This window comes from Salvia splendens, chromosome 1 (assembly GCF_004379255.2).
Source record: "Salvia splendens isolate huo1 chromosome 1, SspV2, whole genome shotgun sequence".
NCBI classification, from domain to species: domain Eukaryota; kingdom Viridiplantae; phylum Streptophyta; class Magnoliopsida; order Lamiales; family Lamiaceae; genus Salvia; species Salvia splendens.
Window position 1 is genome coordinate 30,677,192 of NC_056032.1, and position 16,596 is coordinate 30,693,787.

The window sequence follows — 16,596 nt, forward strand, 5'->3', positions numbered from 1 at the left end:
GCCGGGTACAGACCCCGTACGATCAGGATTTCAGCACGGATTCGTACGGTCTCTCCGACATGGAGCCGTCCCACACCCGCGCCCCCGTGGCCGTAGCCGTCGCCTCGGCCTCCGCCCCCAAGAAGAGGAACAGACACAGAGCCTACAAGTTGCCGCCTCCGAATGTGCCAGTGCCGCCACAGGGTGTGAACGAAGAATTCGCCCCAGGGAGGACGAACTACAGCCTCGAAGAAAGTGTTCTCTTGACGAAGTATTGGGTTGATATTTCAGAGGGTCGGCGTTTGCCAACAACCAAAGGAATATCGCGTACTGAGAGCGCATTGCTGATCGCTACAACGAAGCCAAGCCGACGGCCTCGTACAAGTGCCATATGGAGCAGCTACGCAAGCATTGGGATCAAATCAAGAAGCAGATCAATTTGTTCTCGGCGGAGTATACGAAGTGCTTGAGGGGGCAGGGCAGCGGCGAGAATATGAATAATGTGCGCGATAAAGCACTCGCGTCGTACATTTCACTGTACGGCGAGTTCAAGCACTACTCCTCCTGGCTCATCGAGAAGGAGAAGCAGAAGTTCCAAGGAGGGATTATGTCCATTTCGTCTGCGAGGAAGAGGACGAAGAACACCGCTACCGGTGATTATACGAGCAGCGACAGCGGTGCAATTCCGATGGACCTCAACCAACCGATGTACGAGAATTAGAGCTCCGGCACACCGGTGTCCACCCGGCGTCCCATTGGCAACAAGGCTGCCAAGAACAAGGGCAAGGAAAAGGCGACGACGTCACAAAACCCGGCCCCGACCCCGACCCCAGCCCCGCATTCGGCTGTGGCACATGCATAAAGGGAATTGGTGAGGGCCGCCAACCAGAGGACGTTGTTGGACACGCACAACGCCCTCAGGCAGACGGACGACCCGGCTGAAGCTGAATACCTCAAGCAGATGCTCGAGAATCTCCGGCTCCAGTTGAGAATGCTTTAGATTAGCCTCGTTTATTTGCAGTGCACTTGTTTTTTATTTCTACTTTTGTAACTTTTTTTTAATTAAGTAAATGTAGGATTTTCCTTTAAATTGTGGTGCTTTTTTATTTATTTTGCTTGACATATTTGCAAACATAAAAATTAAATACAAATAGAAGTAAAAACTATAGGGCAGACTATTGACATGCAGGGTCCATTTATGTTCGTTCTATTGAGAAACAAAAAACCCCACACAGATTTTTGGGTTGTAGTTTGTTGTTTTGTTTGATTTTTAAAAAATCAACACGAATCACCCAGCAAACCACCGCCCTATTATGTTTTTCTTGTGTTACAGGGTTGGTTTTGAAATCACAATGCTGTGTAATTTTTCATATTATTTTGAATTTAATTGTTGCTGACATTGAACTTGTGGTGACATTGTTAGTAGCTGCTGTTGACACTAAAATTATGTATATTCTATGTTGTTGACACTGAAATTCTTTCAAGGTTCTCTGAAATTATGTCTGTTCTATGTTGGAGGCATTGAAATTCTTTCAATGTTGTTGACATTTACAGAATCTGCCTTTGACGTTGAAATTATATTTTGGTTGGCATTTAAATAATAGGCTGGTGACTATTTCACCTGGAATGTGAATGTTGAATCATAAGGCAGGTTTTGACAATGATGCTTTATATTAATCTTCATTGCCTATATGATGAAATTAACGCTAACAATACAGCTGTCCAATGAATCGAGGATGACATGGAATAGCTTACATTTCCCCTTACAATGAAATGTGATGTTGGTGACATTGCTAGTATATGCTGCTGACTTTGGAAATATTATGGCATAAATCTTTTGTTTTGGTCATTGACTTAACTTATTGATGGTTGCAATGTAACAGCGAAACGTCTAGCAAAAGGTAAAGCTGTAGCCGATGGTGAGACAAGTGGGAAGCGGAAATCTGTGGGGGGCGTCCCTGTACAAACCAAGAGACCTCAGTTAAGGATCAAGAGAACCACTCGTTTTTTTTGGCGCATTCTGAAGTCTATGAACGAAAGGCAGAAAAATGCTGTAAGACAGCTCGGCTTCGGAGGACTCCTCGATTTTGACGTTACCTCTGTTCCAGGAACCTTAGCGTATTGGCTTTTGGAGCATTTTGACCACGTACGGTGCAGTCTTTTGCTGCCCAATGACATTGAGTTAGTGGTTGACACGAAAGACGTCGAACTTGTTTTTGGCTTCCCAAATGGGGGGATTAAAATTGATCGATGTGATCTAAACACTGGCTTCAAATACCTGGAAACTATTCCACTCGAAGAGGAGGTTGATGTGCACGCGATGCAGACAAAGGTTCTAGAAACGAAGGTTCTACAAGAAACTGGGGGGGCGCAATGTTTAAGAAGATATTCTTACTGCTGATGGAGACTGCACTCATCGAGACCTCACCATGTGGTTATGTCAGACCTCGGATTGTTGATATTCTTGGTAATTTGCAAAAGATAAGGAAGCACGATTGGTGTAGGTACTTGCTCGACAATCTGTTGAGGACACGGGAGCTGTGGAAGAACAATAGGTCGAAAGTTTTCAGTGGCCCATTAGTCTTCTTAGTGGTATGGCCTTCATTTATCGCAGCAATGCCGTTTATTATTTGATGATTATTTGACATGGACTTGTGTGTGAATATAAATTTGTTGTTGTCGTGTCTGTAGCTGGATCTTAGAGCACTGCTTTTATTGAATTCGGTCTGTTGCTGACATTGTCTATATATTTTTATGTACTGTAGGCCTTCTACGTGGATCGAGTAGTGCACCGTAGGAGATGTGTCCAACGTGCGATTCCTAGGGTAAAGGGTTGGACAGCGGAATTGTTAAAAGAGAGAGAGGACGAGGAATTGAAGGAAGTAGATTTCGGCCGGGGACGTGTGGTTTCAAAGTATGACGAGAATGAATTAGGTAGTGTGGAGATGTCAACTGGAGTGGAGCATCCAGAAGCTGCTGAAGATGTTGTTGAAAGCAGAGATGGTTCCGAAGAATGGGTGTATATCAGGGGTGTTTGGGGTGCAGTCAAACACATTGGTGATGGTTTGAAGCTGCTGGCCAAGGAATTGAACCAAGCTCCTCCAGACGTACGGAAAATGGACAGCTTTAGAATAACATGTGACACCCTTAGGAGGGCATTTAGGCTGGACGACAACGTCGTTGACCCTGCTGAGTCAATGACGCAGACGCAATCTGCCCAAAGTACTTCAGTGGAAGACTGGTCAGCCCTGACATTTTTGTTGGACACTGCTGAAAAAATGGATATACTCGAAAACAAGGATGAATACCCAAGCTTCAGCCTCGGCTTTGATGCCAGCCAGGTTAAGTATATATTATACGTTCCTAGGTCAATAGGTCGTTGACATTCTTAACGGCATGGTGACATTTGGTATATTGTAGGATGGTGATGCTTGTCACCGTGATTCAGGACGTCGGGAGGGAACCGACAATCCAGCCAATGCTGAAGAGGTATGTTGGCCACATTTTTTTTTTATTTAAATTGATTGCTCACTCAATCATCCTAGCGTACTTTTCGTGAAGGCTGACGTATCGAAGAACGGCCTAAGGGAGCCATCTGACGAATTATTCAGTGGGGATGAAGGTGTTTCCCATGAAAGGGAAAGAGAGCCGGCTGCCAACTTAGGAGGAGACTGTAGGGATTTTATGAGTGGTAGTGACAATGGGAGAGAGCCTCTGACTGCTGTGAAAGCAGGAACGGTTGTGAACGAGGAGAATGCACTCGATGCGGTTAGGGCTATAGCGCGTGATGTTGATGAGGAGGTATGTAAAACAGCTGAACTTAGTAATGATTCATATATGTAGGGGGTGTTGACATTTGCTTTTGGATGTGGATGTTTGATGGTGTTGTTGACATTCAGCATAAGTTGTTGACATTGTACACTTTTCTGTTTTCCCAATGCAGCACGACGAAGTAGATATAGCCATCTGTTCTGCCGTGGAAGCAATATATGTGCTAGGTGATGCCGCCTTTGAGACACAAACAGATACAAGGGGTGTTGACAGGTAAATTTCCTGTTCGTGGGGATGCAGAGAGTCATCTTGAAGAGAGCACATTTGCTGACATACAACCTGCTCCAGTGAGGAAAATGAGATTGCCTACGGGGAGAAGAGAGGGATCGATGTCAACGCGCATCAGCCCTTTATGGACTAGAGAAGAGAGGGACTGTTACCAATTCCTACTTGCAACTCCCTATATGTGGACGTAAGCCAAAAATTACATCATTATTGGCTTATTTTAACAAAAGTTGCTGACTTGAATAAGGTATGGTTGAAATGTAGGGATCATGTTGTCTACGATGATGATATGGTGGAACTTAGTAAAAGAAAATTCAGCACGTTGAAGCCCCATGAAGCTGTTGATGTTGGAGTTGTGGATGCTTGGGCATGGTATTTGAATCACATGGAAGTGGAAAAAACAACACAGATTACCAAGAGATTGTTTGCCACAACATCTCCAACAGTATGTGTCATGTTACTGCGATGTAATTTGTATTATTTTATGCCTAATGACATTGTGTCACGAGTGCAGACATTCAATGTGGTTGAAAGGAGAACTACTTGGTTAGAGTCTGAAGCTGTTCATTCGTTCTGTGAGGAGATGGATGGTCAATTCAACATGGATGGAAATTTTGATTTCACAAAATATGATATGGTAATCCTTCATTGATTAGAGTCTGAAGCTGTTCATTCGTTCTAAAAACAACGTCGTCGACATTCATTATTGAAGCAAGTGTATAATTATGTGCAGATATTTTTCCCAATCTTTTCAAATAGACAGTACTTTTTGGTGTGCTTTTCCTTTAAGACTGGTATTGCGGACGTGCTAGACATTGTCGTGCCTGAGAACGGTATTCCAGATGCGAGCAAATATGCGACAGACCTGGGTCTACTTGTAAGTACACAAGTTGACACTATATTGAATCCTTGATGTTTTAAATGACTCTTCATCGCCTATATAATGACATTTACGCTAACATTACAGCTAGCCAATAAATCAATGATGACATGATATAGCTTACATTTTCCCTTGCCTTGTATGCAGCGGAATTTTCTTGGCTACTATCTCGAGTCAAAAGGACTGAACGCAATGTGTGAGGTAATAATGAAAGAGCAGAGAACCCGACTGCTGGACTTGCCCTGGAAGACACCCCAGGCCACTAATGACTCGGCAGTATTCCTGATGAGGCACATGGAGTCCTACAAAGGTAACCCTGACAATTTAAAGGCTATTGGTCTTCATGGTGCTAGTGTGAGGATTCTGCAGATTTTGAGGGGGAGGTATTGCAAGAACATGCTCCTTGCACCGTTCAACAGTGCCAAAGAAAGGTTCTTGTCATACATGAGTCATTTCATCAACGTGACGCCCACTTTCAGAACAGATTTTGCTAGGCAAGTGAATGGAATGTTGAACAAGGCTCCCAGTAACGAGCAATGCAATCAGCCTGCCAGGAAGAGAAGCAAGATGAAATGAGTTTATTTGAAGTTGATGATCTTTGTTTTCAATTGTTTATGGTAGTTTTTGGATTTTGACGTTTAGAACTTTTGGCTTGATAACTCGTCGTTTTGTTAATTGAATTACCAACATTAGGAAGTTGTTTGAACTGAAGCAAGTTCGTATTGATATTCTCTCCATTTTGATTCGTCCTATGTGGAACTTTCATAATGACATGGTGTTTCTGGTGTTGATAATGTTACAAAACAGAATAACCTTGGTGACATTTGTTAATGTTGCAGCTATAATTGGTCTACCTATTGACCTTCTGTCTTGAGGGGTTGAGAAAGGGAAAAAATCCCTCTTGAGAAAAAGGTTAGAGAAACAACATATTAAAATAATATGTTGACATTGCTGACATTTATTAACCCTATAGACATTTGAAGTTGTTGTAGACAGTGCTTCACTTGGTCACAGATATTGACATTCGGTGGAGGGTATGATTATAGGAAGAAAACCTTGAAGAATTTAATCCCAGGCAAACAACATAAGTCAAAAATATGTTGACATAGGGTGTTTACAAAAATTAAGAAAAACACGACATTGCATAAGTTGGTGATAGTGTAGAATTTTCTATTACTTTTCTTATACATTCTATCACAACTTGCTTTTAATTACTACTATCATACCAGCAGTACGATATACACTAGTAAACCACTGCCCAGTGCATCATTTAAGTAGAAGATAACGTAAATGGGAAAAAACACAACCACGTCCAACTTAACTCTTTCACTGTAAGATGTTCTTTGCAAGAGTACGGAAAGTAAGTAAAAAATCCTACATTTTAGATTTTCCTTTCTCCCTACCACAATTCCTTGCATCGTGATGGCCCATTTCTCGACACTTTGCACATCGCCTCTTAGGTTTATTCTGTAGTATGATGGCCTTCTCAGTTGCTGACGCAATTCGCTTTCCAGAACTGCTGCCAGATCCCTTTGTACTCACTACATCGGGAGGGTGCACGTTAACAACACTCGGTCGAGATGCCCCGTACAGACCCTCAATCCTCTGTGCTTTATCCATGGAAGACCATGAAGGTACTGTACCCCCAAAGAGTTTTTGACTAAGTTCTTCCATTCCGTCGAATAATGCAACAATGTCATCGTCATTGCTCTGTGCTCGTTGGACTAAGCGAAAGTATAGTGAATGCAGTTTGGCTGTTACAACTCGCTTGCGATCAATTAGTGAAACTGCAGCAACATTATGTCAGTACCGTGTCAACATGGTGACATAATACAAAAGCAACTAATTGAAAAAAAAAATCAGGATAAATACAGACATTCGGATGACGATGCTTCCTCACTAGGATCGCAATGGATCGATTTCAAGAATGGCGTCTTCAGCCACCTTGTACCTATATACGTATCTGGTATTTCCTTCACGTCGTGGTTTTTGAACAACCAAAAAATGTGGCAACATAATATTCCACGCCGCAAAAATAACTTACAATCACAGTGGTACGATTCGGTGCCAACTTCATGGCGGACAACAACTTTATTTCGAAGGCTGTCCGTTATTGTGTAAATCTCAGTATTATCTTCCATCTCGAAGTGAGTCATTCTGCAACGTTGATGAGCCTCGACGATCTCATTTTGAACTTGCTGAAAGATGCGATTTGTATAAATATATGCTGCGTGGTTCTCAAATAAGAGCTCCGTTGAGAGGAAGGGGACTTTTGTAGCATCAACGAAATCGAGCCTTTCTGATAGGTTACGTTGAGCATCTAACGCACTGTTGTAGTGCATCACAAAGTCAGCAAGATTGAAGTGGGGTTTTGTGTACCTTTTGAAAAAGCTGTTCTCGGACTCAGAGAATGATGTTGTCTTCAACAGCGACCCCATTGGGAAATCCCTAAAATATGCTGGAATCCAATACTCTCGTTGTGTGAACATATTTGTGAACCAGGATTCATTTTGTAAACCATATTGGTCCATAATGGTCAGCCAAGTTTCTTCGAATTCCTCTGGCTCCAACAATTCAGACCATATACAAGAGTCCAAATCCTTCTTCAACTCTTCGTTGGCAAGTATTCTTTTGGGTACCTTTTCAGGAAGCTTCATCATGATGTGCCACATGCACCACCGATGCCTAGTACTAGTTAGCACACGTTCTATGGCAAGTTTCATCCCCCAATCCTGGTCAGTTATTATCAACTTGGGCGCGAACCCCATACATTCTACAAACTCACTAAGCAACCAAGAGAATGAGTCGGCTCCCTCATTTGAAACGAACCCGACACCAAACGTAACAGGGCATCCGTGGTTGTCTTTTCCAGTGAATGGCCCAAACACCATGCAATACCTATTCAACGAGTATTGCAAGCATTGAGAGTGAGTAAAATGAAATCCAACAGCTCAACACATCACCTGAATTTAGAGCATTATAAACAAACAAAGAAAATGTCAGACACAATGTACACGTGCGATTACCTGTTTGTTGAGTACGTAGTATCAAAGGATACAATGTCACCGAACATCTTGTAGTTCTGTCGGGACACAGCGTCACACCAAAAAAGACTACTTAACTTTCCGTCACTACCTTGCTGGAATTTGTAATGGAAACCGTCACTGGTTTTCTTCTTCTCCTCCATTTGATTTAAAATCATCTGGACATCAGCGCCTTTCATTTCTTGCAATATGTCGCGTTTGCCGTTCCGTAAATCAGTAACAGTGCAACCCACAGCATCATAGCCACCTAGGAACTCTTTCAATAAATTGAAAGTCTGTGTAGGTCCAATGTTGGCTTTTGTGCAGTCCTGCAGGAATTTATAATGGATATCCCCAAGGTTACGGTTGGATTTCATGTATCTGACGTGCTTTGTATCGACCATATCATGATTATGTTGGGCTACAAAGTTGCTGACAACGTATCGAGGACTGTCGGAATCGTTTATATACTTCATCGTAAGTTTCGCATTGCATTGACATCTGCTAGAATGCCGTCTACGTTTGGTAGAGCTACCGTCTTCGTCAGCATCCATTTTTTCACCTTGCCTGCTGCACACAATGGTTTGCCAGGTTTTGACACCATGTGCGTATTTGTGTCCAAATCTTCGAGTATCAAACCGGCAGTATTTGGCATATGCTTCATAAAATGAAATTCCATCTTCTACTGTTTGAAACACCTGACCAACGTACGGTTGCAGCTCGGGCCTGCAATCTGGAATAACTGCAGCTGCACACACGATAGAGAATCATCATCGAATAATGTCATAACTGAATGTCAACGGCCCAATTGGCAAAATATCGTCGCACACTATAGCAGACAAAACGCATTGCTGACAGCTAATGTATACAACATCAGAACAAGCATAAAAAATTAAATAAACTTACACAAAGTCTACGTTTCAAAAACACATTCAAACACATTTCGGAATATAACCTAATGACTATGCATAATATAATCTACATACGATGTCTTCTTTAGTCAAGAACAACAACTTCTATACTATATATTCAACAATTCTTAAACAAAAAAGTACAGAAAACTCAGCATCACCGAGAATGTCATCAAGGTTTGTCATCTCGGAATCTAACTGCAACTATACACCGATAGGGAAGCATCACCAAGAATGTCATCATGAAATGTCAGCGGCCATAGCTACAGATATAACATTGCGATAGAGAATCTACCTTGATCTATGTCAGACATTTCCATTTCAACACAAGCGAGGACGTTGCCCTTGGGCGGGAGAAGAACACTAAAACGCACGTCGAAGAAAATTTGGCTATGAATATCAACGGGAGATTGAAGTTAATAGTGCAATGGTGAATAATTAATATATGAAATGATACTGATGGTAGTTTGGGAGAATGGAGATAAATTAGGGAGTCATCACAGTTACAAATAATTGAATATACCATATTGGAGTAAAATAAGCGTGTATAAAATTGCTGATGCAAAAGGATTTCCATATACACCCCCGGTGCCATAAAATTCACTACCCGGTGACATTGACTTAGTAAACCCTTCCCAACCGCAGATTAGTATCAAAGATGGCGTGTGATTGCAGTTTGGAGTTTGTACGTAAGATGTGAGTTTGCATTTGATCACATCTCTATATATATATATATAATTATAAAAATTTTACCGACATTCATAATTTTCTATCTTCTATAAATAGTGTTCACTTCTCTTCATTAAAATGTTATTTATTGTGCCCTTTTTAGTAAATTTTATTGTACAATAACACATATATCATATAATAATATTATTATAGAAATTAAATAAAAATAAATATATAATTGCTTGGTTGGGTGATCATTGATAAGCTTTCAAAAAATTTACAGTTGGATTGAATAAATATTATTGATGTGGAAGATGACACGGAGGATATAAAATTTTAATTTAAATATTAAAAAATTGGATGGTTGGATGATTGTCGATTAACATTGTCTAAGTAATATGACATGCATGAAAGTTTGTTACAAAGTTCATTTTTTAATCCTAAATACATTACTCCCTTCGTCCTGTAAGAATATACACTTTTGTTGGATATGAGTTTTAATACACAATTATAAAATAAAAGAGAAGTAGAAAGAAAATAATAATTAAAGTATTGTTAGTGGAGAATGGGTCCACTTCATTAGAGATAAAAGAGTTTCCAAATTTAAAAAGTGCATACATATTCTTGTGGGACGAACTAAAAAGAAAAGAGTTTCATTTTTAGGGGTGTGGTTTAGTGGTATAGAACTATCTTCACTGGAGGAATAAAAAGGAAATCTCATTTCTTCAAAGCATAAACCAAAAAAAAAAAACTAAAAAGAAAATAGTGCATATTCTTGTGGGACAGAGGGAGTATTGTTTTACAATTATGGTCATCACAATAATTACGTTCAGAACTTTTTTTAAAACACATTGATTAACATCACAAATAAATTAATTTAATTTTCTAAAATAAACAATTTAATTTGTAAATAAATTATACCCCCTCCATCCTACAATAAGAGTCACATTTTGCCATTTCGGTCCGTCTTATAATAAGAGTTACGTTTTTTTACCATAAATGGTAAGTAGGTCTCGCATTCTACTAACTTACTCCACCCACACTCTATTATAAAATTAATATAAAAAAGTGGACATTATATCCTACTAACTTATCATAAAATTGATAACTACACCTAAATGATAGGCATTAGATCTTTAAATCAAAGCTCAAGATCATTTATCCTCTAGTATTAATATAATCAACAAATAATGTCAATTATGGTATTAATGTCATTTAACAACAAATTACTTATAACTAACTTTAAGAAAAATATCACTAAATTTTAAATTCATATAACTATCTCAATTTAAATTAATTTTTCAGACAACATATATCAAATTAATGGTTTTTTCATAAGGATTCTAACGAGATCTCAATTGTATATGTTTCGATATCAAAATTTTTTAATTTTTTTTATGAATTTTGAAAATTTTCGACAAACAGCTAAATATCAACATAACTGTCATAATATGTCAACATAATATGTGTAGAATGTCAATATTAAATTGTGTTGACATACTCAAAGCATTGTGTTGATATGTTTACTATACTATATTGATATCCGATTCAAAACCCTAACTTTGGTAGTTATTCATATCTTTTAATATTAAAAAATAAAAAACAAAACTACACGTAACAATTTATACACCATTATATCTCAAAAATCCTATAACCTTAAATTAGTTGTAGTTAGCAATTAAAGAGTGAGTTAACAATTGATCATGTCCCCGGAGGGAGTAATATTCAAATGCAGAATGCTAAATGCTGGATATTGGGCTTTATTTTATTGGGCTAATATCATACACTCTTTAACTGAGTAAGCTCTTTCCATATTTCTTAATGTACTCTTTAACTAGAATCTTTTTGTTATTCTCCTATTTGTTGAACTAGAAATTTATTATTTCTGGACCAAAATTAATTTATTAACGGGATTTAATTTATTGAGACAAATTAATTATGAAATCTATTATTGGGGCGATCTCTGTTATGTATATTCAATACACTAATTTTCATGAAAATTAATCATGATTATATATTTATATTTTCTTGTATTTTTTGAGCTAAATTTCCATCGATTTTATTGAAAAGATCTTAAGTTTCTATAAACTGTTTGCGTAAAAGTTCCAACTTTGATATGTTTTTGCACAATAAAAGTAGTAGTAGTATTATTTAGAATGTACTATACTCAATTCGTCTCTCATTAATTGGCACCATTTGTCCTCTGCTGGGGTTCTAAAAAATGTACCATATGTTCAGATAATATTTTGTTAAATTGATAACTGACAACTATGTCAATAAGTTATGTTATGAATGTCAACACGAAGACATTTATATGCCAACTAAATATAGGTGACATACATATGTTTTCGCGTTGACATCTGTAACGTAGATTGTTGACATAGTTGTCAGTTATTAGTTTAAGATAGTTGTCAACCTAACATGACCCCTCCTCCTATGTATGTAAATATGCGATCATTTGGGCAGCTATCCACGACTTTTCCGCTGCCCCATAATCACAACTTTGTTTCCAAGAAGACTACAAGTGTGTTAGCGTTAACATTTTCACCGGTATAATCCTGTTTGAAAATTCAGAATTAAAAAATGCAATTGACTTTGTTAAGGGAGTTAGGATTGAACCTTGGAAAGTCACCATGAGGACGGTTGATGATGACTACAAGGTCTTAGATTGTCAGCAATGGCATCATTTATGAACTCAATAGTGTTTTTATCTTGAGATTGCCTCGTTTCAAACTTTGATATCTGTTACATGCATCAACCTATAATTCAACACAATAAGTTATTATAAGATGACAATCCAAATAAATTTTTTTATTCACAAAACGGTGAATTTTCCTAGTTGGCCAACACATATTTAAGTTCATCATACTCTCACCAAAACATTAATACTATTTGCTAATTCTTTACATAGATTTTTATCACAAATATAGTAACATAGAATAAACAAATTTAATATCAATAAAAATGTGCATAAGAACTAAAATAAATTAACATTATTAACCTGACGAAGCCATATTTCTTCGCAAATTCTTTCCCAAACTACAGCTTCGATGCGGCAATCCTTATTCTCACAGACGACGCCAGTTGAAACGATTGGCCTATTGTAGCACGAAAGTAGCTGAGTTTGAATCGATAGATGTATCGCAAGAAACGAGAAGTTTTATCCACTCACAATTGAGCTGAAATCATTATGAAATTGGAATTGAAACTAACTAACCGAAAAATAGAACAAGTATTTAATCTCTACACACAACCAACGGCTAATTGATCTGATTGCTCAGATTAAAAGATCTACTAACTTAATTAAACGGCTACTGGTACATCATGTTGAACAACTGCTTTCTCAAGCATTGATCGAGCTACTGAGCTAATCACATAACAAAATCTATGCATCATGATTAGTATTGGGGCATAGTTGTTTCCTTTAACACTTTTATGATAAGTTTTGAGTTTTCTCTTGTATCTAATTTCTATTTCGTGGTATCGTACTTGTGTTAGACATTGAATGCAACTTCATCGTTTCTCCCCGTATGAATTTGCTCAACACGAAGACATTTGTATGTCAACTAAATTCCTTCGTGTTGACATCTATAATATAGGTTGTTGACATAGTTAGAAGTTAACAATTAGTAAATATCTACTATTTCTTCCATCCTCACGCCCATATTACAGAAACTGGCGAAGGCAAGCTCATGTATCAAACCTATAATACCCGCAATTAAAATTCTAGGATTTTCATTGAACTTAGGAACACATGTTGCTTCTAGCTACCTTTAATTCAAGGAACGCATGCTGCTTTGTTGTCATCGACTTTCTTAAGTAATAGTATTATTTATTTCACGAACTATTACTTAATCACGAGCTACAAACGAAAAAGGAACGAGGAACGAATTAAAACGAATTGTGTTTTTTTTTTCTTTTAGTAAACAAAATACACTAACATAAGAGAATACTAAGAGTCTAAGACTATGTCTTTAATTAGAGTCAATACACGAACTTAAGTATCTATGGTTTACAAATGTGAGGGTATACAAATATGTGAATGTTGGGCCTCTCTTTTCGAGCCCAAGAGTCTTTCAGCCCGATGATTTGAAGAAGCAGCCCGATGGGCCAGGGGCAGCAAGCCCATGCCTCGGAAGGCCCGCTTGGCAGCCCAGTTCTTTTTTCCAAGCTCTGCAATATGCAAACAAGACAAATTAAATCCTAATGTACTAATATCAATAGTCTGCCAAGTAAGAGAGGAATTTAGGAGATGAGACAACAATACCTTTCAAAAGTGAAAACAAGTCTTGCCAAAAACAGCAAGTATACTCCTGCAAGTATACCGAGAGCTGCAATGAACAAATAAAAGCAATAAAAACTTGTAAGGTGCCAAAGCTTAGGGACAAAAGGTGATTCGCTCACCCCAGGCGCCCCCATAACCCGGCCCGACATCGCTATGGAGGGGTTCAAACACGGTACCTCAGCGGCCCATTAGGTGGGAGGAACTTACACTGGTAACCAGCACACAAGGAGCCACCACAGTGGTGAAACTCCCACACTGCGGCTGCCAGCATTCGATCCTGTCTGCTTAGGGACAATCTACCACCCAGGAACCAACTGAGTTAAGCCCGTGCGGGCGTAAGGTGCCAACCAGCACACAAGGAGCCACCACAGTGGTGAAACTCCCACACTGCGGCTGCCAGCATTCGATCCTGTCTGCTTAGGGACAATCTACCACCCAGGAACCAACTGAGTTAAGCCCGTGCGGGTGTAAGGTGCCAAAGCTCAACTTCACACAAAGCAAGGAAAGAAGACATCCTTACTTAAACAAAAAAAGAGGTCAAAGTGATCCCAAAATAGCAATGGTCAGTTCTGAACTCCTCTACTCCCAACAGCTCCTGGATTCTCTCACGTACACCTGCTATAGTTAAACAAGTCACATAAATGCAAGAGTACTTATGCACAGGCAAAACACCAAGCTTACTTAAATTAAAAGTGGTGAAGAATCAACAAAGAGGATACGCTGCAATAAGAGGACAAGAGCTAGGGCAGCTCCTTGATTCCACACGAGTACATACCCCAATACCACTCCTGCAATAAGGAAAAAGTTGGATTTATTAGTAGTGTAATATGCATCAAATTCTTCTCCTATACACCTTAAGTTTCTTCCACCACAATAGCAAGTTTGAGAGTTAGAGAGCTTGGAGGATAACCGTGAGTGAAAACAAGGGCAGCCCCATTTCTTCACTGTCACATGTAATCCCACACCACCTCAGTTCATACTCATGTAGCATATAGAACCATAGATAAACCTCAAGCATGTTTAGAGCACCACCACTTCACAATCACAACATGATAGAAATAAATAGAAGAAACAGTAAAACACTTGCACACCCACTACCTTATTTTGGACTTCATGCTTAGGATAAGAAAATTTAGAGCTTTAACACATAAATGAAACAAGAGAAACAATAGGCTGCTGCCTTTTTACCCAAACTCAGTAGCCATACCAACTTAAGTTCCTAAGTTCCTTAATCTTATAAATTTATGCACACCAAACCAAAGAAATCCTTACATGCTCATAAGATTTTAGCCAAGCTACTTCAGATCTCTTTGAACACATCGCTTTTGCAATAAACCACAATGAACAACTGAAATAAATCACCTCCTCCAATAAGAAATCAAATCTATAAAAGCAAGTCCAAAGAAGTCCCCAATACTCAAATTACAGATTGACATGTACTTAGCTCTTTTAATTTAAATAACTACACAAGGGAAGAATGGAATAAAGAACTTAGCTTAGGAAGAAATGTCCGTAAAGCTACTGTCATCGAACCCAACCACAGCGATGCCGACAGATTGACTGCCTGTATAACTCTGACTGCAACGGCGAGAACTCAGAGGGCGCTGATACAGAACGCCGGAGGAGATAGCCGCAGGCAGAATTGTAGCTCGACGGAGGGCGGACGACGATGTACAGGCAGCAACGAGCTGTGAGGGGAGGCTGTCTGTGTGAGACGGAGGCTGAAGACCGAAGACTCCACGACAATGGTAGGATCCGTTCGGCGCTATTACGACCTTACCACGTGATTTCCCAATCGTAAATTGTAACACACAGATCCACCAAAATTCAATAAGATCACACGATAATATGCAACGTAAAATGAGAATCAACCAAGAGGAACTATATTAATCAGTATGATCGAACGAGAACAACAGCAATATGCAGGAATTACAAAAGAAAATGCCTTAGATCCACGATTCAAGCACAACAACAATCACATAACACACACGTAAAGGATGGTTGTGGTCCCCTTTTATACTCGGCTACTCACACGCCTCGCACCTCCTTGCCACCTCACCACGCCACCTCAGCCTAGGATGTAGCCTTGCCACCTCACCATGCCACACTTATTGAATTACCTAGGCTACTTCTACGTTGCATGCATGTATGGTATGACATAGGATAGTCATGCATGCAACAATATCCCCTCCTTAAGGTTCCTTGTCCTCAAGGAACCAAGGAAACCTCTCTTTGATCAAGTCGGCAAACTCTCAAGAAGCGTCAGCTGGGGATCGTCCATTTAGTCACTGCTTGGTTATGCTTCTTCACCATTTTCCTGTCCAAGATAGCCTATGGTACTACATCATTTATGTGAGAGATGTAAGTAGATCAGTTACTGGACCCGTAGGTGGAGCGGCCGACTTCAATAGAGACACACGAAAGACATCGTGAATGGTGGCCGAGGAAGGTAAGTTCAGCTTGTATGCAACCTTTCCAATTCTATCCACAATCTGGTATGGGCCAAAATATTTTGGGTTCAAATTTATGGTGTTGCCCTCGTAAAGATTTCTGCATGTAATCCTGCAATTTCAGCCATGCACACTCTCCTATCTCAAACTCTTTATCACTCCTATGCTGATCGGCTTGCCTCTTCATTCTCTCAGCTGCCTTTTGTACATTTCTCTTGAGTATACTTATCATTTCCTCTCTATCCCGCAAAGCCAAATCCACAACTTCCACATCTGAGTCTCCTGGTAGATAAGGAACAAGTAATAGAGGTGCAAAGCCATGCAAAGCTTCAAATGGAGTCAT

General features: G+C 39.4%; 2 protein-coding genes across 2 annotated transcripts; one reads left to right on the forward strand and one right to left on the reverse strand.

Moving 5' to 3' along the window:
* The first annotated feature begins 4,420 nt into the window (after positions 1 to 4,420).
* Positions 4,421 to 5,491, forward strand: LOC121768954. The gene is made up of 4 exons (XM_042165612.1): positions 4,421 to 4,480; positions 4,550 to 4,672; positions 4,769 to 4,912; positions 5,063 to 5,491. The coding sequence occupies exons 1-4, from the start codon at positions 4,421 to 4,423 to the stop codon at positions 5,489 to 5,491; spliced, it is 756 nt and encodes a 251-aa protein (XP_042021546.1).
* A 798-nt stretch (positions 5,492 to 6,289) lies between these two features.
* Positions 6,290 to 16,596, reverse strand: LOC121769032 (protein FAR1-RELATED SEQUENCE 5-like). The gene is made up of 5 exons (XM_042165726.1): positions 16,388 to 16,596; positions 9,145 to 9,239; positions 7,942 to 8,686; positions 6,960 to 7,813; positions 6,290 to 6,702 (listed from the first exon to the last, which is right to left on the reverse strand). The coding sequence occupies exons 1-5, from the start codon at positions 16,594 to 16,596 to the stop codon at positions 6,290 to 6,292; spliced, it is 2,316 nt and encodes a 771-aa protein (XP_042021660.1).